The sequence below is a fragment of the Gambusia affinis genome, linkage group LG06 (assembly GCF_019740435.1).
Source record: "Gambusia affinis linkage group LG06, SWU_Gaff_1.0, whole genome shotgun sequence".
In the NCBI taxonomy this organism is placed as follows: domain Eukaryota; kingdom Metazoa; phylum Chordata; class Actinopteri; order Cyprinodontiformes; family Poeciliidae; genus Gambusia; species Gambusia affinis.
This window is the reverse complement of record NC_057873.1, coordinates 17,026,840-17,053,160: the sequence shown is the minus strand read 5'-3', so window position 1 is coordinate 17,053,160 and position 26,321 is coordinate 17,026,840. Positions and strand designations below refer to the sequence as shown.

The window sequence follows — 26,321 nt, the reverse complement described above, 5'->3', positions numbered from 1 at the left end:
AGGAGCTTTGCCCAAAGATTCAGGACTAACAGTTATGAACAGTATTCTTCCAGCATGATGAAGCAAAAGGTAAACGTGATAACTAAATGCATAACAAAGAAATACCCCAGATTCTAATCTGGTGAATTTTAGTCATTTACACTGTAAAAGCAGGAAAAAATGCAAATTTGGGATTGCTGTTCCTGGTTAAGCTCATAACTCCAGCTCTTATTGGGTGTTTCCAGTCTGCATGGTCAAGATCTATCAAAAGTGATCCAAGGAAGGAACGGCGATGAACTGGCTGCAGGGTTGTGGATGGCTTGTCTCCATGATATACCTGGGAAGAGAAGGCTAGCCAGTTTGGTTTGAGTGAGCAGACAAACATCTGCAGCTTAATTTGCTGAAGAAGTTAATGCTGGGCCTGATAGAAAGGGATCAGAATACAGAGTGCATTCCAATCTGTTTTAAATGGGGAATCATCAACAATTCAGGGTCATAATTTTCTCCCCAATTCATGTATTTTGTTTTTAGAAAAGCCTTTCACGCTTTCTAAATGCTTATTAATAAATTTTAGTATTCCATAGAAACATTTCACAAAAAGGTCTAAACTTACTGCAGCAGTAAAGTTGACATAAAGTTGATGAAAAACACATTTTCTGTGAGTAAAACCAAGATGCAGTCATGAATTTGGAATGACCGTGGTGAAGCACTTAATGATAATACAGAAAACAGAGGACAGAGTAACAGGAGGAATCGGCAAAGAACAATGGAAGCCAGTGAGTTTATATGCACAGGAAAGAATGGGGAACTCATTTTGAGTTAATCAGGAGATCTGCAGTGGGAGAGAGCAAAGAGGAAGGCTGAGGGAAGGTGAATAATTAACACAAAGGAAGCTGAACTAGACAAAAAGTAACTTCAAACCAAGGGGTAGAGACCTGACAACAATGCAAGACAAGCTAAAATGTTTGAACTCTAACACAACAATAAACTGAAAAACAAAACAGAGGACACTTCAGTATGACTTTAGTCAATAAAAAAAATTAAAAAAAACTTCCTCCTAGTGTGAAGTTCTAAAGCAGTGGTGCCCAAAGTCGTTCCTCGAGGGCCGGCATCCTGGGTGTTTTCGTTCTCTCCCTGGTGGTAGTAACAACCTTTTCAGTATGTCACTGTTCTTCTTAGCCCTTCTAACGAGCCATCATTTGATGCAGGCGCGATAAACCAGGGAGAGAACTAAAACATGCAGGATGCCGACCCCCGTGGACCGACTTTGAACAAGGCAATTGCTTGGTCTGTGTGCTTTGGTTCTGTTAATTGGTGAAAATCATCAATTTTTCATTAAAAAACAATATAGACCTTATGTGGAAAAATGTTAGATTGAATTAAAACTGAAAAAAATCGTCAATGTTTTAAATTTAGGTACACACAGGTCTGAAGTTCATTTGTGAAGATCTGTAATGTCTCTTGTCTTTTTTTTTGCGGTTCTTCGAATATGTGGTCCAAACAGATAAAGAAATTATTCTTCGATAAAGTAACCTGGTGACAAGACATTAAAAAAAAATGCAAGAAAAGCTAAAATGTTTAAACTCTTTTCTGAAGTTCTCGCGTTATCTGGGGAGCGTGATCTGTGCGCAGAGAGAACTGCAGGTATTTCGCCATTGCTGTATGAAGATTTATCTGGCCTGGCATTCAGCTGTCAACAAAAAACTTGCGGTGCGGGACGCGGAGCTGCGGGGTCGAGGAAAAGCTCGTCAGCTGCTCCTTGAACCAGTATCCACCCCTGTCCCTCCCCGGAGAATACTTTCATGTGAATACAGAGTCTACAGACGAGGCAATTATGTCCAATCTCAGCAAAGGCGGCACCAAGAAGGACACCAAAATGAGGATAAGGGCCTTTCCTGTAAGTATACACCGCAGCAGGTGCTTCGGCTGTCCGTCGGGCGTTCACTCGATCCCCGCAGTCTCAACTGCTGGCTAAGCGATAGTAGGCCAAACAGCTGAGTGGCATATTCGAGTTGGCTGTCCGTAAACAAAGTGCAGTCACCATATGTACAGTCGCTTGTGGTTGTTGTCGCGTAGTTTGGTGCCCAGTTTAGTACAACACCACCACATTTTCAGCGGTTAAGTGTCCGTTTTATTTTTCTAAACGAATAAATAAATGCAACTCCCCGACGGAAGCTAGCTAATACTGTCTGTCCACGTAGCCGTGGCTAACATTTTCCCCCGCTCTTCTTGACACTTGTTTTTAAAACTTATTGTTTGCAAAGATACAACATTCGTGCATTTAGGCTAAGCATGGCATAATATTACTATCTAAATGTTTAAAAGAATGATGTATCTGTCACATGTAAGAACGATTAGCTGCGTTTCTACAGCTACCAATGGATGCTAATGACAACCAAATCCGCTAACATAATTCCAGTTTCATTGGCATTTTATGTCTTTCTGTTATTTCATGACTGGAATTGTAATATAGGGATCCTGTCCTCGTTCTCCTAACGTTGCCTTTTTCTGCAAGTCACCTTAACATCTAATTTTCAAGCTAATCTCATTCTGCATAAGCATCTCGACAGGCTATGGAGGTATTTAGCTTCTGCATCCATATTGTTGCTGAACTGGTTGTTTATGACTTGAGTTTGTTATTGTTTAGTTAATTAAGGTGTTGTGTTTGTGACATTGGTTTCATTGTTTGCTTGTGTCAATGCAACCAACTACACACACTGAGTGTTGCCCTGTCTAGACAGGATCTCACAAGCTCCATAACATGCATGTGTTTGAGCCTGTTAAGTCAGAAGCACACATTGATTTTGCTCTTGCATTATTGTTTGTTTATTTATTTTTAGTTATCTACTTAGGCACTGGGGGAAAGTATGCTCTAATCCAGGGGTGTCAAACTCCAGTCCTCAAGGGCTGGTGTCCTGCAATTTTAGATGTGTCTCTGCTGCACCGCACCTGAATAGAATAATTGGGTCATTATCAAGGCTCTGGAGAACTTAGCTGCACAAAAAGGAGGCAATTAAGCCATTTCATTCCAGTGTTTTGCACCTGTGGCACATCTAAAAACTGCAGGGCAGCGGCCCTTGAGGACTGGAGTTTGACACCTGTTCTCTAATCTGCCACTATATTGTTGTTGATCCACAAAATACCTGTAGGATTAACTTTTGGTTGATAATCCATGTTACCAACCAGAATTTGGCTGGTTGAATTAAACCCACTCACTGTCACTTTGCCTTAACCTTCTTCTACTTTGTACCTGCAAACAAGCTGTTTTTATGCATCAACATACTGTAGCCATGGCATAAATTATTAGTTTTCTTGGAAAAGTATTTTGATGCAACATCTGGCCACTATTGATTGTGACTTATTGCTATTTTATAATCACCAATGTTGAATGGATTTACACCCTACCTTTTTTTTTTTTTTCTTATAAAAGAACACAATAAAAAATGCAGTACATTATATCGAAACGTATACATTACAAGAAGAGAAAGAGAGTAGCCCAAGTTTGATCAGGTTTTCACTTTCAGCCATGACAGTACCTGCTGGTAGCAAAGAAGACTGCTATTTCTTGGTCTACACTGCAGATACTTTATATTGACAGACTGTCAATATAAAAACTTCCAAACATTGGAAGTGCCCTCCACAGCACTTTTTCTAAACATCTACAGCAGTGGTGCCCAAAGTCGTTCCTCAAGGGCCGGCATCCTGCATGTTTTAGTTCAATCCCTGGTGGTGGTAGTAACAACTATTTCAGCATGTCAATGTTCTTCTTAGGCCTCTAATGAGCCATCATTTGAACCAGGTGCATTAAACCAGGGAGAGAACTAAAACATGCAGGACCAACTTTGGGCACCCCTGGTCTACAGCCTCTACCTGAATCCTTCTTGAAGTCGTAACCTCCACTTCAACCAAGACGCTAATTTTGGTTTTCTTAGCCAAAACCAATTTACTGTCAGTAGTAAAAATCCTTCAATCAGATTAAATACAGCTTTGTAATTCCTAAAAAGAGATGCTAAAATCTGTTGTTTTTCTTAAAAGGTCCTTCCAGTAATATATTTTTTATTTTGCTAAATTTGATTAAAAGACCGCTTTGTCAAGAACAACCATCAAATAGTTGTCAGTGTCCGCTAGTTAAAGCAGCACCGTTAGTTACCATCAATGCAGGGAAATGCTTCATAAAGTCAGTTGGCATGTGCTTACCGTCCAGGGTGTTGTAAAAATGATTAATCACAATAGGTTATAAACTCAGCAGGTCCATTGTGATTCCCTTTCCCATTAAGAAGGCTTAGAATGATTCTGTGGTCTGCAATTTAAGTAAGTGTTTGCCAGCTCACTATTAAAGCTAGTGGTGTATAGAAAATAAAGTAGTGAGGAAAAAAAGGAGCTCTGTGGTGATCTTATAGAAGGCAGCAATTGATTGATGAAAAACAGCTCTTGATTCACACACTGGTATCTGTATGTTTAAAAAGGGAAGGGAAGACCAACAACCATCTCTTATCTATTGGACCAGCATGCCAAACATATCTTACAGAACTTTGTGGCCCGACTTGACACAATGCACATTCAAAATAGAAAAAAAAAGCACAGGGCTAGGCTTGTAGTTTAGCTTAATTGTTATTATACTGTTTTATTGCAATACAAATGTGCAGATTTGGGCTTAAATTGTAATAATTTAAGTTGAGCTGGGGTCCATTACCAATCAATATCACCCAAACTCCCTTGTTCTATAAAATGTTTAAGTCCTTTGTCAATGCAATACAGTGCTACTTGTGGTTCCTGTTCAGTCATTACATACTATAGATTTATCAAATACAAATTAGGGCATTATGCACAAGCAGGAACTGGATGATGACTAAAATCCTCCTCCTGCCATGTAATGTATTTTATTTAATACAGAGATGTTTAAATAAGTAATCAGATCTGATATAGCGGTGAAGAAGGTAATCTTTACTTAACTTTTTTCTTTTTTTGTTGGTTTGTTTTATTCTTACAGATGACGATGGATGAAAAGTATGTCAACAATATCTGGGACCTACTAAAAAATGCCATCCAGGAAATACAGAGGAAGAACAACAGCGGCCTGAGCTTTGAGGAACTTTACAGGAATGCCTACACAATGGTGCTCCACAAACATGGAGAGAAACTGTACACAGGCCTGCGGGAAGTTGTCACAGAACATCTAATCAACAAAGTAAGAGCACAGATCACCACACAAACAGATCTACACAACTCCAGAAGGAGTCTAAAGGTCAAGAGATGGCAGATCGAATAAAGCATTTCTAAGTGCATCTAGCTGTGTTTTGAAAACGAGAATCCTTTTTGGGAACTTTTACAGTTGTTTATTGCTTTACACCCTCAGTAATGACTTCTGGGTGACAGATTGAACCCGTAAAGCAGTCGTGGTGTTGGTTGTTTGACCTAGACCTTCTTGGCGGATCTTTCAACACTATTTCCTTCTGATTGGTCAAGTGTTTTTCTGTGTCTTTATTGCTGTATTGTCTAATATTTAATCTCAAGACCAGTCAACATTTATGTTATTTAAATTTATTGTCTTATCAGTATTTGATGGAAATTTCTGTTGGCTTGAGAATGAGTTAGCAGAGGCTAGAGACCAATTACTACTCAACAGTAATATAGCAATACAATATCAGCCTCTGAATATTTCAGAGATTTTTATACACATGGCACAAAAATGCACACCAAATCATGTAGAAATATGAATATTTATGTTTGTAACACCACACCAATACAACTGGAATATAGCTGTTTGTTTTGTGCTTCTTGCACTGACACCTCTTTACATTGGGGAAGGGCACGGTTTCACACTTCTGCTTTTAATTTGTCTTCTGCACCCTTTAACTGACAGTTTGGATGTTTATTTTGAAGTCTGTGTGATGTTAATTTTATGACCTTAATTTGTCTTTGGGGGTTCTTACAGCCCAGAGCTTTGTCACTGGATCTTTTAGCTTATATTTCATCGTACTCTTTAAAACTCACCAGCACGTCATATTTGGGTTATATAACCTGGATTTTACGCAGCATCATCTGTCAGGGCATTCACTTAAGGACTAAATTTGCTTCTTTAGGTGTACGTTATTCTCACAGAACAAAGATAGCGGTAATTCTCAGTAGCATCTTTTGAACATTTCAAAAGTAAATTTTTCCGTTTGTTACACAAACCTTGTTAAAATGCAGGACCTGCACAGCAGTTTCCTCTTTCCTATGGCTGATTAGGCAGTTTCCAGGTTTATGAGGGGGGATGCAGAGAAGCCGTCAGTTGTGTTTTAGGCCATGTAATCTGTAGGATACTTAGAGGCCTAATTATAGTTTTGTTAACAGTACGTTTTACAGATTTGAGTTTAGGGATGGCTCATCAAGATTCTTCTAGATGCAGAGCAGCTTTCAGGTATGGTGTCTTAAGTTTAGAAAACAAACACCAGGCATTTACTAGAGAGTAGCCCTTCATTTCAGCAAGACTACTTGATCTACATTAATGTGATTGTGCCCTGTTTACTCAGTCCTGAATGATCTGTGACTCTGCAGCCTCCCTGAACAACATTTCTGCAGGACAGCTTTAATCTGTTGCTCCAACTTGTGGTCAATTGGCACAAGAATATTACTATGATGTTCAGACAGTATGTCACCTTAAACAAATGGCTTTATCACTTTTTTTGGAAGATGCGTGCTTCAGTAAACTTGCATCTTGCTCATGATGATTAATAATCCTTTTCTAAAATGCTTTTTTTGCTTATAGTTGCACATTCCCTACAGTTTTCATATGACCCCTTGGTAATTTGACCTGAACATGCATTTCTGTAGTTATCAATAATCATAAGGACAAAAGTAGAAGAAAAGTTATTTTCCTCCTTTACAACCCTAGCACTTTGCTTTGAAACTGCATGACTGGTACCTTTACTGGGGTTTACGCAGATTTCCACACTGACAGCTGTGTGTGAACACAGAGAAGATGATGGCACAGCGATCAGTACAGTCTCTTTCACAGTGACTGCCATTGTAAATTATGAAAAACAATAAAGTAATGTGGACAGCCTGTTTTACAGTTTAAAAAAAAAATTGGCCTTGCAAAATGTGCCTGCATGGCTCACTTGAAGTGCATCTGACATAAAGTTACAGACAGTATCCGTATCAAGCATGTACAGGAGTTGAGTTCATTTCAGAAACTCTTAGAGATAAGAATTTAAAAAATTCTTGCAATGGGGACATTCCTAGCTGGAGTATAATTAAGGCTCTTCTTAAATGGGAGTGTAAGCCCAACTTTTCCAGCTGTGCATTAATGATTACGTTTCAGCTTGAGAGTAATTTGATCAGACTAGATTATGGAATCAACTGAAGATTCCTATATGAAGTTTCAAATCTGAAAAATAATGTAAAACTGTTTTGGGTGCAATAATATCTAGGAATTGTAAGTGACTAGGCCTGTCACCATAAACAATAAATCAATTAATTCCAAGATAAATTAAAACTTTCGACCTTATTTTAATTATTGGGTTTATTGTTTCTTCCCGCCTTTTTTTTTTCTGTTGATGACACTGAATGAAAAAAGGCTCAACTCCGGTCCTCTCCACTGACCCTCCCTTCCTCATATCCTTAGTGTAATGCCCAGCACACACTACACCATCTTAAAAGTTGTCAGCCCATTTTCAAAACCTGAGAGATCACACATTAGCTGACAGAAATCCTAGGTATAACAGTTCAGTGAAATTGCTACCGCAGTTGCAATTTTCAGATGTTCTTCATTAATGTGACATAAATAGGTTGTAATGATTTTCATTCAGTCAGGACTGACACTAGCCACATGCATTGAAGGTAGATTGTAGTAAAACATTGATTAATGCCTGGTTTTAAAATTAGTTAACTGAACTTGTAGCCATTGTTGGACACCACATGACAGGATCGAACCCGATCGAACAGTTATACCTAGGATTTCTGTCGGCTAATGTGTGATCTCTCAAGTTTTGAAAATGGGCCGACAACTTTAAGATCGTGTAGTGTGCATTGGGCATTACACTAAGGAAACTGAGGGTCAGTGGAGAGCAGCGGAGTTGAGCCTTTTTTTCCATTCAGTGTCACCAACAGAAAGAGAAAAAGGCCAGAAGAGACGATAAACCCGATAATTAAAATGAGGTTGATAGTTTTAATTGATTGTGTGATTTATTACTTATTGCGACAGGCCTACATCTGATAGTGTTTTGATCAGATTGAGGAATACTTATTTGCCTGTTGGATGCAGTCTGACTGTTGGAGATGCCCAGATCTTACACAGATGATGTTACTAAACTAATCTAAAGTCAGTCTGTGGGAAGCATCACAACGATACAAGGCAGATGTTGCAATATTTTACAATAGTACAAGTTTCTGACTATTCTCCAATATTTTGAAACCTTACACTCAACATAATCCATATTTTTCTTTAAAGTATATTTTCCACTGATATTTTACTCTTTGAAAGTTATATGACCTCAGTGACTGAAAAACAGATTTACTGCTCATTAATTTCTGTACAGACACCAGTAGAGTCAATTGATTCTTAATTACTGACGGAGATGCATTGCATCCTTGTAGTTATTCGTTTTTAATAAATTAGTTTAATTAAACCTTGGACAAATTATAACTTATAAGACAAATTCTGTATAACCTCGGCCTTTTTAACCTGCAAAATGACAAATTTCTCTGTCTCCCTCTAAGATCTGATTTGAATCCATACAAAGAAAAAGTTGGATCATTTATGTGGTGAAATTGATGTGACTGTGGCAGAGGTGATAATTCCTCATCTCTGGCATAAGGGGGAGAAAAAAGGGAAGGTCAGTGTGCCCTAAAGTTTTTACTCTTCTGAGGCCCTGAGTTTCCAATGCCGAGTCACGCTGCATTGTCACCAGTATCAGCCTGCCATCTACCTGACTGCAAGGAAAGCGGTTGTCAGTAAACAGCCAGGAAGGGGGGCAATAACGTGCTGTGCTGCAAACAAATCACAGCTGTCAGGCTGTTTCAGGTCTTTTTTTTTTTACTCTTGGATATTACATGTGAAAGGGTTATTTTGTTCTTTTGTCAGAGACAACAGAAATGTTCTGTAGTACAAACTATGTGAACATTTGTTTTGTTTTTTTTTTGTTTTTTCTTTCCCTAAGGTACGAGAAGATGTCCTAAACTCTCTAAACAATAATTTCCTCCAGACGTTAAATCAAGCGTGGAACGACCACCAGACTGCGATGGTGATGATCAGAGACATCCTGATGTACATGGTGGGTTGACATGTTGAGTGGTTCCTGTTTTTAATCAACACAACAGTTAAACTGTGTAAAGTAAAGAACATCTTAGGGCAGTGGTATCAAGTATGATGACCTAAAATAGACCCCTATATGACCTGTTTTCTATGATCATATGTTGGCCCATACCTAAACATATTTAGGTTTGGCAAACTAAAATATGCTTATTTTAGGTCATATTTCTTTCATGTGTATGCATATATTTATTTACATATACACTTTTGTATATTGACATTTTCATATTTATATTTCTCATTTGGCTTGTCTGTTTTATTCTGTCCACTATCTGCCATGACGGCTTAAATTTCAAACATGTGCGACTAATATAGGATCATCTTATCTTCATTTTTCTTTTAAATATGACCAACGTTGGATAACTTTCCAGATCCTCTGGCTGTGTTGCAGACAGTCATGGGGTGTCCTTGATGTCAGACATATACCCACTAACCTGGTGCTGTGAAATGTTTGCTGTCTGTATATAATGGTCTAATGATGATGTTGAAATGTCCTTCTGAAATCCTTTACACTCTCTTTAGTTCTAGTGAGTTCAGAGTAATATTGTTGTTAATTTTGGATACAATTGTACCTTATTGAGACAAACACACAATGACAGTGTAATGGACATCAGGTTTAAAACTCTTAAGTTAGTTTTGATTTTTCTTAAATTGATGATAAACAAGCAAGTTCATTAAAGAAAAGTCAGATTGGCATCAAAATAATCACACTTCATCACAAAGGTACACAGGGGTCAGTGCTCCACTTGGCAACCACTATTAGCTGTTTGTAAATGTTAATTTCAAATCTGTTGATACAAACGGTGACAGTTTTAATTTTGCCAAGTTGTATTAATAAATCATGTTTGACACTGAGTGTAATTCCCAGTTGCATCTTTGGTAAATGCTGACTAGAAAGAATCAAAGTGTGGCTTAATATGTAAATAAATTAATCGGGTGACTTTTGCAATAAAAGATGTGTGTATAGATTTTCTTTCTAGAAGTGTAACTCCCTACAGACATTTAAAATGTAACAAAGGAACCGTCAGACATTTATAATAGAGATGTTTTTAAGGGTTTCAGGACCAACCTGGCTCTGTGGTGGAACCCTGAAGGTTCATGTTGATGTCATATTGTAGATTTTTCCAGCAGAAAATTATTACAACATGTCCATCATCAGTAAACTGCAAACTTTCCACATTGTCCAAGACTTTCTGTTTTATTTTTGTGCCAAAGGATCGAGTTTATGTGCAGCAAAATAATGTAGAAAACGTCTACAACCTGGGGCTCATCATCTTTAGGGATCAGGTGGTTCGATATGGCTGCATCAGAGACCACCTTCGACAAACCCTGCTGGACATGATTGCACGGGAGAGGAAGGGGGAAGTGGTGGACAGGTAGATGAGCAACACACATTAAAGATTGCTACCTAATGAATAATTCAGCATGTAGATAATGGCATAAAGGTATGTCTAATTAAGGATGGTTTAATTGTGATCAAAGAGAGGTTATGTTCATTTGGAGGAAGAAATAAAAGAGCTGTTAAAACATCCATGGCCTTTCTCCCCTTTTGGGGAAATCTTTAAAGCTTCTGACATTTTAAAATATTTATCTTCCTGAACCTCCTGCTGTGCAACAACATGGATTTTTCAAAGTAAAGAGTGAATTAATATTGAAAAATTGACTGGGGGCTGTTGGTGAAATGAACACTCTCACCCCCTTTAAAATATTTTAGTTTTTTCTTTCATGTTGCTGGGTGTTTTCCCCTCAACATTTGGCTTGCTTCTCCTCTCCTTCAGGGGGGCCATTAGAAATGCCTGCCAAATGTTAATGATCCTTGGCCTTGAAGGAAGGTCTGTTTATGAAGAAGACTTTGAAGCACCGTTCTTGGAAATGTCTGCAGAATTTTTCCAGGTTTGGATGAAAATTCCCTGTTCATAAGTTATTGATTGTTTGAATTTAAATCAGCTTTTACCTTTGCCGCATCTTCTCCTTTGGGGAGCCGTACACATATGAGAGTATAACACTTTGTACAGATGACGCGGCGCATTTGTGAACCACTGCTGATATATACTCTATAAATCGCTTGTTTTCACTTAGCTGGAGAGCCAAAAGTTCCTTTCGGAAAACAGTGCGAGTGTGTACATAAAGAAGGTAGAGGCCAGAATTAATGAGGAGATTGAGCGGGTAATGCACTGCCTGGACAAGTCGACAGAGGAGCCCATCGTCAAGGTGGTGGAACGGGAGCTCATCTCCAAGCACATGAAGACCATCGTAGAGATGGAGAACTCGGGCCTGGTCCATATGCTGAAGAATGGCAAGACGGACGGTATGGGTTCACACATATAGTACGTTTATTATTTGTGAGATTAAAATCCACTCAAGTAAAGTTTTTTTTTTTTTTGTTTGTTTTTAGCACAGATCTCATTTCACAAAGCAAATGAATAGGAAACCTTCACTCAGTATTTGTCTGAGTGGTTCTAAAGTTATTTTATTTAGCCAAAATACAACCTCTTCATTTCCTGTCAGCAAAAGTCCACATTAACTCATGAACATTAATATTTGAATTTTTAAAGATGCATGTGAACCATCTTTTTCCATTTGTCTACAAGTTGCTGATGAACATTAAAGCAAAAATTAATAGGTGTATTTATATTTTAGCCCGTATTTATTATGTTGAATCTGTGTTGGTTAGAGGAGGGGAAAAAAACTGCATTCATTTCAAACTTCCCTCAGTACTTTTTTTTTTTTTAAAGTTACTGAACTTATGTCTTCTAATCATTATTCAATCTTGAATGCCAAACTTGATATTCATTCTGATGAATATTATATGTTAACACCAGACTGACACTGAAACACCTCAGGAAAGAGGCTGATTCAATCTCAGTCAGTAAAAATATTTTGTTCTTTCAATCTGCCCACAGATTTAGCATGCATGTACAAGCTGTTCAGTCGGGTTCCCAATGGGCTGAAGACCATGTGTGAGTGTATGAGCTCATACCTGCGGGAGCAAGGCAAGGCGCTCGTTTCAGAGGAGGGAGAGGGAAAAAATCCAGTAGATTATATTCAGGTATGAATTTAAATGAGTTGGTTGTAGTTTGCTGAAACAAGAAGCTGTTTAAGATGGGAGAAGGAAAACACACTGGATCTAAAAACGTGAAAGCCATAAATGGATTTTAATTTGCTTTCCTGTTCGTTTCATTCTGTAATAAGTTTATTAGTCTTCAGCCACTGTGGACTGCTAGTTTATTTCCCTCTGTTTATCACTGCCTTCTCCTTGCAGGGTTTGTTAGACCTGAAGTCGCGTTTTGACCGTTTCCTCCAAGAATCTTTCAATAATGACCGACTCTTCAAACAAACTATTGCTGGTGATTTTGAGTACTTCCTTAACCTCAACTCCCGCTCACCTGAATATCTCTCGCTCTTCATCGATGACAAACTGAAGAAGGGAGTAAAAGGGGTAAGTGTCTTTTGAAAGCTTCACTTTAACAGAATGTCCCTCAAGTGTTACTGCTAGCCTGGTGTGGCATGGGAACTGCATTGAAAAGTCATCACCTCACTTCAGTTTGTTCTCTATTGGTATGGTTCTTAATCGGATTAAATAAAAATTTTCCTAGAGTTTTTGTAGGTTTGCTCTGCTTCTTTATTTTTTTTTAATAGAACCTACACTTGAAGGATTAATATGGGATACTTAATATAGGATACTATCATAATTAGCGTAATTTAAGGCAGTTAAATTGTGGTTGTGTATGGGGGGTGCTGACCCTGTCCTGCTTTAATTCAGCTAACAGAGCAAGAGGTGGAGTCCATACTGGACAAGGCCATGGTGTTGTTCCGCTTCATGCAGGAGAAGGACGTGTTTGAACGGTATTACAAGCAGCACCTGGCTCGAAGGTTGCTCACCAACAAGAGCGTCTCAGATGATTCAGAAAAGAACATGATCTCCAAGCTAAAGGTGAGCAGGACTGAGATAAAGCACCTTTAATGCTCTTGGAAATTGTTTTAAGAGCAATAGTGAGAAAAATGAATGACTACCTAAAAGGATCTTACAAAGAATAATTACTGTTGTTTACAATATATATTCTCAAGATTTGTCTTCAATTAACCAGCTGCTTGAGCTAAAAACATTAAGCACTTCTTTAAATGAGTAGATTCAGGTCCAAGGGCACAAACATTAAAGAATAAACACACACAGTAAAATAAATGCAAAATATGCTGTCTGGATCTTTATATTTCTGTATATATTGACTTGACATGTGCATCTTTATTTTTTACTCTGTCTGCTCTGTTTTCTGTCATTCAGACTGAGTGTGGCTGTCAGTTCACCTCTAAATTAGAGGGAATGTTCCGGGACATGAGCATCTCCAACACCACCATGGATGAGTTCAGGCAACATCTTCAGACCACTGGGGTGAGGATGCACCACATGCTGCAGCTCAGCCTGTCAGATTAATTGGATTATTTTCTCTCTGCAGTCAGTAGTCTATGGCTTGCAGTTCTGTTGCACTCCTTTGTATTTATCACAGTAACAAACTGATGATTAAAAATCAGAATCTTGCTTGTCTTGCTACAATTTTTGTAGCTACTTTTTGTCAAGCTAGTTTTCTCAAAGGCCTGATCTCAGAGTGGTTTTCTAAAACTGATTGTGTGCAATTTCTTCTTTTTGTCACACCTCAGGTTTCTCTTGGAGGAGTTGATCTCACTGTGAGGGTCCTGACTACAGGATACTGGCCTACACAATCAGCAACACCAAAGTGCAATATCCCCCCTTCACCACGTCATGCATTTGAAGTTTTCAGAAGGTTTGCCATTTGTACTTTTAAGACAATTTAGCTAGACGGTTTTTTTTTAAGCTATACCCGTTTTATTTGTTGTGCTGGGTTGGCCACATGGATTAGCCAAACCATGTGGCTTTCTTCTAACTCTACTAAATAGTTTTGTTTTCCTTTTGTTTAATGTCCTCCTGTTAATCAATGTTTGTTTGGTAAACATTTAAGTTTTTGCTGTATTTCATCCAGCAATAATCAGGTTTTCCCTGACCATTTAAAGAAATTACTTTCATCATCAGTTTAATTTGAGAGGAAAAAGCTTTATTCTAGCTCTATGCAGTCTAATCCTGATACTGCCGAACTGGCATTTTGTTTACTGCCGTTTACTGCCTTGACAACAGGCCAATGTCAATGAGTTTCCATTTCACTGTGTGCAGCGTTCTCACCTGTGTGCCTCCAATACTGCGCTAGCTCTAAGCTGGTGGCAACTTCTTGACTTGATATTGGAAGTCGACTAAAGCATGATTTCCTCTGGTTGCAGGTTTTATCTCGGTAAGCACAGTGGTAGACAACTCACCTTACAGCACCACATGGGTTCTGCAGATTTAAATGCCACCTTCTATGGTCCCATCAAAAAGGTACGTAGGGAGAATCTGTCTGACATCAAAGATCTTCAAACAGGACATTTTATCAAAGGAACTTAAACAAGAAACATTTTTGTTAGATTTTGCATGTTTTAATAGTGTTATGTTACATGTTATATCATTTCTTTAGTGGGAGTAATGATATTATAATTCTATGTAAAAAGTGTTTGGGCCTTGCAGATATTTTTTTCCTTTTTTGCCACAATTAGATGCTTGATATAATCAAATGTTAATGTTAGAGAAAACACCAAGTCAATACTAGGATAGTTTTCAAATGATTCTTATTTATTAAGAAGAAAAAAACTATTCAAATCATTTTGATTTAAAGCAATCATTAATTGTGATCAGCTGCGGTTTTTTTTAATAAGCATAGTTAAATTTCCCTTGCATGGGTCAAGAATGAAAAATATCACTTAAACAAAACTTGTCTGACAACACAATGTAGGCCAAAGTATGTAAAAAAGCAGCACATTGATTTAGGGAAGAATTGGTTTGGATAGTTTTTTTTCTCTTTATAAATTAAACAAATCATCACTTGAAATCAAACTTTTTGTGTTACTGAGCGTAACTTTGTGAGACATTACCATTTATTGAACAATATCATTTAGGTGTGACAAGAAGCAAAAAGAGGGAAAAAAAAGAACTGAAAAGGGGCAAATGCTACTTTTGTGAAACTAATTGTATAAGATTTCATTCTAAAATTTTATAAATACAAATAATGGGCAGCTCAATTATTACAAATCAAATATTAAACTGAATGACACTTTCAAGTATCCTTTAATTTCACACATTTGAAGTTGAGAATGTCTTGTCGGTCATAGTTTAGTGGGTTCTTACTTTTTTGTTGTCAATATTTCAGAGTGCCTCTTGTAGGTAGTAGGTCTTTTTGATAATGACCCTGTAACGTATGGACAGGAGGACGGGTCAGAAGTGGGAGTGGGCGGCGCCCAGGTGACGGGCTCCAACACCAGAAAGCACATCCTGCAAGTATCCACCTTTCAGATGACCATTCTCATGCTTTTCAACAACAGGGAGAAGTCCACTTTTGAGGTACGTCACACCCTGCTGTCCTCATCACTTCAACATGCACCATCCTTACATTTTCATATAATATGCAGAAATGTGGTTCGAAAAGTTTCAGGTTCTTCTCTTTGTCGTAGTAGTTTGGTAATGAAGCTGTTTTCATAACAGGAAATCCAGCAGGAGACGGATATCCCTGAGAGGGAGCTGGTGCGAGCGCTGCAGTCTCTGGCCTGTGGGAAGCCCACACAGAGAGTTCTCACCAAAGAGCCCAAATCCAAGGAAATTGAAAATGGCCATGTGTTTACAGTCAATGACCAGTTTACCTCTAAACTGCACCGGGTCAAAATTCAGACAGGTGCGAAGAGTACCATCTTGCAAACCGTGCTGTTTGCTGGACTTAAAACTAAAAACTTGGTGTTGATGCGTCTTTTTTTTGTTTTGTTTTTTTTTTATTATTAAATTTCCTATTTGTCAATTCACACAAAAAATAATCACAAGATTACCAACATTTATGCATCGAAGCATTTTGTTCCTGCCCTTAGATTTTTATTGAACTCACAAAAGTCCACCAAAATGTTGGCAGTTCTTATGTTTGATGGATTTAATGAGTAGAGAAAAAATATATTTAACCTGCTGATCACTAATTAGACATAATGGAGAAAATGAACCCCTCCAGTCGGTGGCTAATCAATTGGTTCACAGATTTTTGTTACTGTCTGTTGATGAATGAACTTAACTTTTTGTCAGTGAGCCAATTATATTTTTCCCAGCAATTTCACTGAAATTCCCTGTTGGTGTTGAGCTGTATCTTACAGTAATAAAGTGAATTGTCACACTTACTGGGGTATCGTCATCTTAGCTTTAGGATTGTCCTTCTTTTGTTTTGTTTTAGATTGCAGTAGAAATTCATATTGTCTATTTACTTTTAGGACCTAGGAGAAATATTTTTAGCTAGATTTTGTTCTGTAGACGCTGTTTGAGGCAGCGATGAACATAAAACCAGTCCTAGACGGTGCAGAGAAAAATTCATTAAGCATAAATCTTTCCTGTAATGTTCTCCAGTCTTTACTAAACATGTGGACTGGCAGTAAAGCAGCTGTTCTTTTAGTTGCATCTCATTCAATAACTGTTGTGCTTCTTGTAGTGGCTGCTAAACAGGGAGAGTCTGATCCGGAGAGGAAGGAGACGCGACAGAAAGTTGATGATGACAGAAAGCATGAGATTGAAGCAGCCATTGTTCGCATCATGAAATCTAGAAAGAAGATGCAGCATAATGTCCTAGTAGCAGAGGTAAGTCAGTGGCTTTGAGTCCAAAGAGCAGTGACTGTTCATGTAGAGGCAAAAATAAATGATCAGAAATATGAAAATATATTGTGTTCACATTCCCTTCAGAAGGTACTTTGCATTTTCTTCTCGTTAGTGAAACCCCTTCAGTATTTTGTGAGGTACAGAGTTTTAATATCAGCTGGTTCTCTAGAGGGGAGTTACTATTTCTGCCTCTAAATGTGAATCAGACCATCAGTATATTTTTACATAGGCCTACACAGTCAAAATGCAGCCTCAATTTCAAGTCTGGATATTTGAAAATTTAACATGGAAAATATTTGTTTCCAAACCTTATCTAATCCTGTTATTTAAAGAATAAATGTAATCTTTTACAGTGATTTGAGTTTAAGTGATAACCTTTATGTTTGGATTGCCACATTACAAGTTAAGTTTTTGATTAAGTTCTGATTTCTACTTTCCGTGTCTCCGCAGGTCACACAGCAGTTGCGAGCACGATTCCTTCCTAGTCCAGTAGTCATCAAGAAGCGCATTGAAGGACTCATTGAGAGGGAATATTTGGCAAGAACACCAGAGGACCGCAAAGTGTACACTTATGTAGCATAACCAGTAAATCCACTGAAAGCTAGCTTCAAGTTGAAACTGAGGGCCTTGTTTTTGTGGACTGCTAAGTGTTTGATGAACTATGGAAGTGCTCTCATCATTCGGGACACACTGGGAAGCTTAACCTTTCTTCCATAAACGTGTTTTAAAAAAAAAGAAAGAGGGAAAATCATGCAAAAGATGAAGTTTTCTAGCAATATTAGATTTCTTCTGCTGAAGGAAATGAAAAGAGGGGAATATAGTTTTGTAACAAACACACACACAAAAAAATCCTGTTTCTTGTGGCCTTTGGAGAGACCTGTCTGTTTGCCAATTAGCTACACACAGTGAAGAATAGCAAACACAGGGCTACATGGAGACAGAGAAAACATCTGAACTCACTCCCCTGTTTTAAATGTTGATGTCGATGTGTTATGTTTGTTTCGTGGCACAATAATGGCTGTACAGGTTGGACAGTCTTGGCCTTTTCCTCACAGAGGAGTTTTAGATTTAAATAAAAAGATTAACTGTGGTAACTGGTGCAGACCTGTTTTACAACCACGGCAAAACGCATACATTTTGAATATTTCAGAAACGGTGACAGTTTAATTTATTTTGAAAGTTTGACTGTTTTGGGGGTTTATTTTACATCCTTGGTAGAGTGCACATCTCTCGCAGCTGACAAATATTCAACGCCATTTTCAGTAACGTGGCCAAGTCTGTACTGGTGAGTAAAGCGATCAACAGCTGGTGCTTTAAAGCATACGTTTATATTGTGGCTCAATCGTTGGAATAAAAGGCCTAAAAAGTCAACAAATGCATTGCTTCTCATGGCACTTTTTTTTTTACTTTTTTTTTTTTTTTACTTTATGCCTGTGGTGTGATCAGCCAAAAATGATCTGTTCTAATGAAAGGCTAGATGTGTTGCAGGTTTCCAAGATTTTATTTCCAAATACATTTTGAACAGGTGGAACCGGTCACGCACCATGCTCCAAATGTGTACAAATTGTAAAATAATAATTGTACTCTGCGAAGGTGGATTGTACAGGGCCTTGTTTTCATCATAATAAATGTAGAGATAAAAAAATATATATTTTTGTTTGGTTTGATTGCATGAGATTTCTAAAAAAATATACTCAATTTGATTTCAGGGAAGATTTGAAATACTTCCCTCGTTACCTGTGTAGTTGGTGTAACAAAATGCCCTTAAGTGAAATCCATAAACTAAGAAATTTAATTTGATTTTTGGATTGTTAATTGTACTTTTGTGTTCATTTGAGTTTATGATATTGCCACCAGCACAGAACTGAACTGATCAACTGGAACTGGTAGATATGGCAGGCAAGTGACTTTCAAAATGTTTTAATAGAGCCATTAAGCCTTTGAGTTGCGAGAGGTTTAACTTTGCAGATTTATAGCAGAGGTTGATGAAAGACCCACAAGCAATGATGGATACTGCAGTGGATGGAGTACCTGAAGAAAATGTGAAAAAGTGCATTGGCATTAATGCTTTCTGTATATGGTTTACTGGTATGAGAATGGTACCAGTACACCATATAAATGACACAAATTTATACATTAAATGTATGATTTAATGCATAAATTCATACACTGACATAATTTTACGAGTTTTCGTCCGATAATTACAATTTAGAAACAAACTTTTTAGATGTGTTAGTTGTTTTTTTTTTTTGTTGTTTTCTACAAAGGACTAAACTGGAATATAGTTCCACCAATCAGCAAACAGTGCTGATCTTTTATTTCATGAGGTTATTTACAAATTGACCACTCTCCCAAGATTGCGGATTTAAAGCGCCTTATCATTTCTGGGTGTACATCTAACTTGTCTTTCATAGGTTTTAATGCTCTTAGCAAACAAGGTCTTAAATTTCCAGGGTTAAGAGCCTCCCGTCAACACGTCCCCTACGCATTTAAATCTGTCCCAGACCGTCTGCTGTCTCCTTTGTCCTCCCATATTGTGGGACTCATGCCATCTGCTCTCTGTTATCATTATTATAGGCGGCTTTGGATTTAAAGTCGCACCTCTCCTTGTGTTCCCTTTCGCTCAGAAGCGACTCCCCAAGCAAACTGCAGACTATTTTCTCTAAACGCTGTAACGAAGGTTCCTCCCGGGGTTTTTTCTTCTGTTTTTGTACTTTCTGGAGTAAGTACATTTCTTTTTATTCTAACGGTGTGCGGTTGCCTAGTGACGTCAGTGTCCCAGTAAGATCCCAGTCTCCCTTGTTTCCCCCACTTTTAGAAGGCTGTGGAAACAAATCAGGATGTCTTGCACTCCTGAGTGGGCTTACTGGAAACACTGCTCAAACTTTAAGCTCGGAGCCCAAATGTAAGGAGAGTGGACCTGACGATGTGGCGAAGAGCCGGGGATGAAAACGTGGACTCCGGAGCTGACACAGCCGAGTGAGTATCAGCTTTAGCTTGAGGCTAAACGCGTAGCCGAACAAATTCGCTTTCTAGCCCACAATGGACCTTAATTTGCCCGGAAATCCTCATAACTGGCTTAAACCGTAAAAGCCCCAACTATTTAGAGGTTTTTAAGACCTTCTTAGGGCTTTGAGTACAGTTTCATTTTTCTTTATGTCGTCTTTCCCTATAATTACACTTTTTCAGGTCTTGCAAGCTAACAGATAAAATGTTGTCATGGTGACCGCAGGAGCGGGCTGGGTTCCAAACAGACATAACCACAAGATGGCGACAGATCTTCGTGTTTTGAGTAGCGTCGACAGAATTACAGATGTTTTGGTGTTTCATGGGACACCATTGAGCCATTGATGGACTTTCTGTTGCACCTTTGCTTTATTTGTAATGGTAATAGTAAGATCTAATTAAGTCATTGTGTTAAAACTTTTATTTTAAGCTTTGGTGAGCTATTCAAAATGTCAAAATATTTTCTTCATTGCAAAGGGAAACTAAATGTGGTTGTATGATGAGAGGATTGTTGCCCACCATGACACAAAGTGACCCATCAGCTCTCTGTAATCAGCCTCTAGTCCACCTCTGAGACATTAAGGCAACTATTTAGAAATCACAGATACTACTTTGTAAGGTTTTTTTCTATGTTTTTGTTTGCAGGTTTTAAACTTAATATTTATTAGTAATCAAAGTAATGATTTCACTATCCATCCATCTAACAAACCAAATTATTTCTAATTTTGTAAAATCATTTTTGAGTTCATTTTCAATATCACTTCAATATTCCAAATGATTAAATTTGTCTTGTTTTTATTTTATATTAGTTGTACTGTAATTGTTTTAAATGCTCATTATAATATATTGTGCATTAAATGCTTTGTGTGTATTCTTAAACATATAAGATGTGATTGTTTTATGCGTTTTTTCAAAACTTTTGTGGCTTAATAGGCAATATTTCTATGCAGCCAGAAAGGCTTAGGTTACCAGCGTAGATGTTTTCACTTGCAGGTTTTTAACTTTTTTTATTTCCACTATTATCCATTTGTACATCATTCTAATTTATTCATTTTATTAAACCTTATTTAATTTATATGTTGTGTTAATATTATTCCCTTCAAGCTTTGCATTTGTTTTTAACCAATAATATGACGTTATGTTTTGTTTTTTTTCTTCTGCCCTGTAACTCTTCTCATCATTTCACTTGTTTCAGATCTGTCAGCAGCAGAATGTCGTCATCTGCTAGTAAGTACTCCTTTACTCATATAGGAATAAAATAATTTCTCAAAGGACCTTTTTACTCTTATAAACCTTTAAAACATATGTATGTTTGCAGTTTGTTGTGGTGTGCGTTTTTACATAACTTATATTCATGAATTTTTATCAAAATGACAGGAGATGTGAAAGTATATTTCTTTAGAGCTTATGCTGTTCTAATCCCATAGGGAGTTTATTCTTGTCAAAAGCAATACTAAACATATTGTGTTCCGGTGAATTCATGCAAACTTGTAGTACGCTGAGGATGTGCATTTCTATTTTATTTTATTCGTGCCTTTCGGGTTTGGTTTTCATCCTAGGTGAGCTCATGAGCGGCCGGGCCGGGCAGCAGCGCCAACAAAAACAACTCTTGCCGATAAACCTGCATCTGCTGGCCAACCCTGGAGATTCTTTGCTTCTGCAGCAGACGCTGGACCGCCTGCTGCGCTGGCTGTGCCCAAGCCTCCGGATCTTCCATGTATCAGAGAGGGCTTCCCCCTTCAGAGCTCACAGTCGCCTTCGTCCTGTGGCCGGTGAGGACTTCTGCTATCCCTAATCTTTTTTATCGCAAAGGATTCAAATAATTGTTCAACAGCAAGGAGAAATTAAGGAAATTGAGAATTTTGATGTCTGCAAACAACTGATGTATAAGAAAATTAAGTAGCACATTCTCTAATCTTCTGTCGTTTATTTAACTGTAATTTAGTGTAACTGCTTCTGCTTTTTTTTTTTTTTTTTTTTTTTTGACTGATTAAAATCCAACCTTTGCCTACATTTTTGTCAGACTACCCTTCTCTGGCCATCACCTTCTTCCTCCACGAAGCCTACGGAGAGGAGCGGATCCTCAAAGTCCTGGACTTCTTCCAGCGCCCGCCCTGGCAGTACCACCACACTGAGAGCTGCGGCAGCCAAACCAGAGGGATCCACATCACTTCCAGCAGTTCCCCGTCCAACGCCCTGCTGCGGCCCTACCTCCTGCCAAGCAGAGACTTTTACAGTCTGGGCCCCTGCATGCCTGTGTGGGGGGTGCGACCCGTGCACTGTGGAGGAGAAATCCTGCGTGTAACTCTGTACAGCAGCTATGACAACTATGAGGACGCGGTGAGGTTCTACGAGACGGTTCTGCAGCGACAAGCCGAGGAGCAGAAGGCTGGTTTCTGCTGGTTCACCCTCCATGCAGGTTGGACTTCAGTTCTTTTAACCTTCATTTAAGTGAGAAATCAGATGGTGTCCCAAAATATATTCCTCCTCTGTTTTGTTTTGCTTCGTCACATGTGCTGCACAGAGCCTGGTCTCTGCCTTCAGCTGGCTTTAAAACAGCTGTCTCCAGGGGTTGGAGTGGAAGCATGCAGCTCTGCTGTGCTGCAGTTCAGTGTGGAAGAAGTGGGACAGCTGGTCCCCCTGTTGCCCAATCCCTGTGCCCCCATCAGTAATACACGCTGGCAGACTGAAGACCTGGATGGTAACAAGGTTCTCTTTCAAGTGAGTTCAGGAGATTATGTGTTTTAAAAGTGTGATGTTTTATAAATGACATTGTTATGAGCAGTGCATGCACGAGTGTGACTGATGGCGCTAAGTCCCTACCTCTGGCTCTGATTGGCTGTTTGTGACCAAGCTGTCTATTTCTGCAGATGGCAGTGGAGCCGCACGGAGGAGGCAGAGGAGCTTAATATCCGTTTCATATAATATTGTCAGTACATACAGCATTGTATGTACTGATAATATTTAAAAATAAGAAATATTTAAAAGCATTTTTTGGCCCTGTGATTATTGAGCTGAATCTGGTTTAGATGTCAAATATGACACTCCTGTTTTGTTTTCATTTATTCTGTTTTGTTTTGTTTTTACAAGTAAATCTACGACAGATCACAAGCTGTGCTGGAGAGATTATATTGAATTAACTCAACAGGAGCAAATATCATGTTTCCTAAATAAATCAGACTGAATGAATCTCTTTAAAAAAGGGGGGAAAAAAGAACACATTTAATTACTATGCTTACATTTAAACTCCCTGGGGTAAACTACAATCCTTCTCCTCCTGTGCTGCAGGTGAAGGCTCCAGCTGAACCTCATCGACCTCTGACCTGTGCATTCCCTCTTACCTGCCTCAGTTTGCCACCTCAAGGAGTGCAGCTCCGGAGCGGCGGACACGGAAACAGTTTCCTGCCATGCGGCCTCGCCACTTCCCTGACGATGCAAACACACAGGCAAGGTAGGTAGTTACAAATTGGACTCATTTTGGTTTCCTTCCCACTATTTATAACAGCAGTCTGTCTATTAGCAAAGTTAGGCAGAGGCGGACCGACAGTCCAGATGTGGCCCCCCGACAGACGTGCTTTCAGCCCTGATTGCAGAATTGAGGTTGAGAGGGCCATAAAAAAATCCTTCAGAGGGCTGTAAAGGGCCCCTAGGCTGCACTGTGGAACCGCCTGATCTAAACCGTTCATTGCAGCTCTGAACTAGTATTTTTTTGTATCCTAACTCTTCTTTCATCTTCACAACTTTCTCCCTGACCTTTCTACTGCGATTCTGTTTCACTAATGTTTAACAAACTTCGGAGGCCTTAACAGAACAGGGGCTTTTGCATTAAGATTAATTGACTGTATTGGATTTCGAAGTATCAATTTTAAAGGAGGCCGAATACAAATTCAACCCACATTTTCTCCTGTTATTTGCAACATTTTTATGTGACCCTACTGATGTGTGTTTGCCAGGAATCGGAGCGCGCAGCGAGCCGGTTCTTGAGAAGCTGCTTGGAGGAGCAGAAAGTCTGGGGTCAGGCAGCTGCTGCAGCACCCCTCCTGGAAGCTCCTGTTACTCATCCCAGCGCAGCAGCCCCGCTCAGCTCTCCTCCTCCAACCACCCCGACTCTCCTCTGCGCCCCTCCGTCACCCGCTCTCTCTCCCATCTCCTCCTGGAAGAGGAAGAAGAGGAGACCAACGTCGACACTGGAGTCGCCTTCTCTCCCCTTTTGGACACCGCCGTCGCAACCATCACTCGCTCCTCCTCTTGTGACCTCTTGAGGACTCGTAACTCTGAGAGAGCTTCAGTGGATGGGGCTTCACCTGTGGAGCAGCAGGCCAAGGAATTAACTAAATGTTTGCCACAGACTCGTATTGACCATCAGGCGCCCTCTGGTGGCTGTAAAGGTGCAGCAGAGGAGAGCAGGACCACTGCACGGCCTTCACAGAAGCTGTCGGCAGAGAGCAGCACGTCGACAGAGCTGTTGTCAGCATACATAAACCATGAGGAGCCAGTCGATGAGTTCTTTATCTGATTTCCCGTCACATAATCTGTCCACAGGTCACAGTGGTGCAGCCTGATAAATGAGGGCCTGTTCTGGAGAACAAAACACAGCAAAGTACCTCGGCAGGCGACCCTCTTCACCCAGAGGTGTCTGAACCCTTTAAGTGGCTTTACTGGTCTTACTGGTTCATGTTTTACAACAATGACTCTCTCCACAGACCCAGCAACTTCGAGATTATGTTAGCAGAAAAGTGCTGACCGCTAAGCTTTTACAAAGTACTTTACAATAATATTCACCTTAAAGTTTTTCTCATTTTCTAATGTTGCTACCATGAACACCAATGCATTTTATTTGGATTCCAAGTGATAGACCAGTATAAAGTAGAGGATAATTGGGAAATTGAAGACAAATTATGATTGTTTTACAATTTATTTATTTATTTTTTGTCATAGAAAAACAAAGAGCATCAGCTCTGACTAGCTTCCCTTTTACTGCTGAATGGAAGAAGTCCCACAGCATGACGCTGCCACCACTGTTTCAATATAAGAGTGCTGTCCAAGCTTTCCTCCACTGTTTTGCATGTGACCAGACCTTTTTCCACATGTTCACTCTGTCTTCTTATAACTTTTGTCAGAAAAAAAAGCCTTTGTCTTCCCGCTCTTCCTGTATGGGTTTGTCATATTCTTTCCATTTTCAGATGATGAAACTCCATGAGACGTTCAAAGGTTAGAATATCACCAAACCCTTCCTCCTTCATAGCTTTGCTAAATTTTTTTAAGGTTCTCCTGCAACTCCTACAGTTTTTACCTAATATATGTATTTCACTTTTCAGATTTGTATTTGTAAAAAAAAAAAAAAAAATGAGTAAACCATGTATCCTTTCACTTCCATTTGATGATTATTCTTTACTTTGTGTTGGTCTGACACATACAATCCCAATAAAATACATTTTAAGTTTATGGTTGTACTTAAAAATGTGACAAAATTCAAGGAGGGTTCATATTTTTGCAAAGTACTGTGTTTAGATTTTCAAATGATGTATGTAATTAACAGATTTCTGTCTAAAATCCAAGTTGGACCGAAGATTTCTTGCTGCATAGGAAGGTTTATACCTGAATAAAATGAAACTTATCTAGAGTACAAGAATGGTTGTGCTTAAATTTTACCTCTCTCTTAGGAATTACTAAAAAGAAAAAGAAAAACCTTTGTGCCTGCAGCTAATATGATGATGCAGCCTTACTCATAAAGATTCATGGACATTAAACAGCAATGGTTGTGAGTCCTTATGACAATGGTCAGCTATGATTGATAAAGCTAGTTTATAACTCAATAAAATGATACTTATGTAGAATAAAAGCAGTTTTTACCTCTCTGATAAGAATTACTGGGATATCATTACAAAAAGGAAGACTCAAGCCATGGCTGAGAGACCATATGACAACGGTCAGCTTTGATTGATAACTGACCGCCAGTGATTGGAGTCGGTGGACTTTCAGCTTCTCTCTGTCTGGTCAGTAAATGCACCAACATCTAACCACTACCAAGTTGAGCTAACAACACTCTTCAGTGTGGTTGTTGTTATGAAAAGAAGACTCGGTGATGAGTATTTAATTTGACAGAGGAAGTATAAAATGTGTAATAAGCTGTTTAAAAGGAAACCATCCATCCATCCAACCATTTTCTGTTCATCCTTCGTCCCTAATGGGGTCGGGAGGGTTGCTGGTGTTTATCTCCAGCTACGCTCCTGGCAAGAGGCGGGGTTCACCCGGGACAGGTCGCCAGTCTGTCGCATAAAAGGAAACCATTTTCTATGGAAATATGTTTGTTTAATG

General features: G+C 38.9%; 2 protein-coding genes across 5 annotated transcripts; both read left to right on the top strand.

The window, feature by feature from the left end:
- Positions 1-1,605: 1,605 nt before the first annotated feature.
- Positions 1,606-18,644, top strand: cul3b (cullin 3b). 2 transcript variants are annotated; one of them, XM_044120163.1, is made up of 16 exons: positions 1,606-1,876; positions 4,970-5,167; positions 9,123-9,236; positions 10,490-10,650; positions 11,053-11,167; positions 11,354-11,582; positions 12,178-12,323; positions 12,537-12,713; positions 13,038-13,208; positions 13,557-13,664; positions 13,931-14,055; positions 14,564-14,660; positions 15,582-15,716; positions 15,858-16,044; positions 16,834-16,979; positions 17,448-18,644. In XM_044120163.1, the coding sequence occupies exons 1-16, from the start codon at positions 1,814-1,816 to the stop codon at positions 17,577-17,579; spliced, it is 2,304 nt and encodes a 767-aa protein (XP_043976098.1). In that variant the 5' UTR covers positions 1,606-1,813; the 3' UTR covers positions 17,580-18,644. The 2 variants fall into 2 exon arrangements, with proteins under 2 accessions (XP_043976098.1, XP_043976099.1); XM_044120164.1 differs by lacking the exons at positions 1,606-1,876; positions 4,970-5,167 and adding an exon at positions 6,160-6,382.
- A 781-nt stretch (positions 18,645-19,425) lies between these two features.
- LOC122832935 (protein FAM124B) lies at positions 19,426-25,827 on the top strand. Of its 3 annotated transcripts, none has more exons than XM_044120159.1 (8): positions 19,426-19,719; positions 19,816-19,976; positions 21,199-21,230; positions 21,563-21,775; positions 22,027-22,422; positions 22,528-22,724; positions 23,292-23,454; positions 23,957-25,446. In XM_044120159.1, the coding sequence occupies exons 2-8, from the start codon at positions 19,924-19,926 to the stop codon at positions 24,517-24,519; spliced, it is 1,617 nt and encodes a 538-aa protein (XP_043976094.1). In that variant the 5' UTR covers positions 19,426-19,719; positions 19,816-19,923; the 3' UTR covers positions 24,520-25,446. The 3 variants fall into 3 exon arrangements, 2 of the variants coding, with proteins under 2 accessions (XP_043976094.1, XP_043976096.1); XR_006370902.1 differs by lacking the exon at positions 19,426-19,719 and adding an exon at positions 25,667-25,827 and having other exon boundaries at positions 19,750-19,976; positions 23,957-24,635; XM_044120161.1 differs by lacking the exons at positions 19,426-19,719; positions 19,816-19,976 and adding an exon at positions 20,004-20,384.
- The last annotated feature ends 494 nt before the right edge of the window (positions 25,828-26,321 follow it).

Bases quoted from the DNA above. Each gene is read 5' to 3' on its own strand.
- LOC122832935 (XM_044120159.1), top strand. From the start codon at position 19,924: ATGTGGCGAAGAGCCGGGGATGAAAACGTGGACTCCGGAGCTGACACA. The intron at 19,977-21,198 runs GTGAGTATCAGC...CACTTGTTTCAG, and splicing joins TCCGGAGCTGACACAGCCGA to ATCTGTCAGCAGCAGAATGT. The intron at 21,776-22,026 runs GTGAGGACTTCT...CATTTTTGTCAG, and splicing joins TCGCCTTCGTCCTGTGGCCG to ACTACCCTTCTCTGGCCATC.
- cul3b (XM_044120163.1), top strand. From the start codon at position 1,814: ATGTCCAATCTCAGCAAAGGCGGCACCAAGAAGGACACCAAAATGAGG. The intron at 1,877-4,969 runs GTAAGTATACAC...TTATTCTTACAG, and splicing joins TGAGGATAAGGGCCTTTCCT to ATGACGATGGATGAAAAGTA. The intron at 9,237-10,489 runs GTGGGTTGACAT...TTTGTGCCAAAG, and splicing joins GAGACATCCTGATGTACATG to GATCGAGTTTATGTGCAGCA.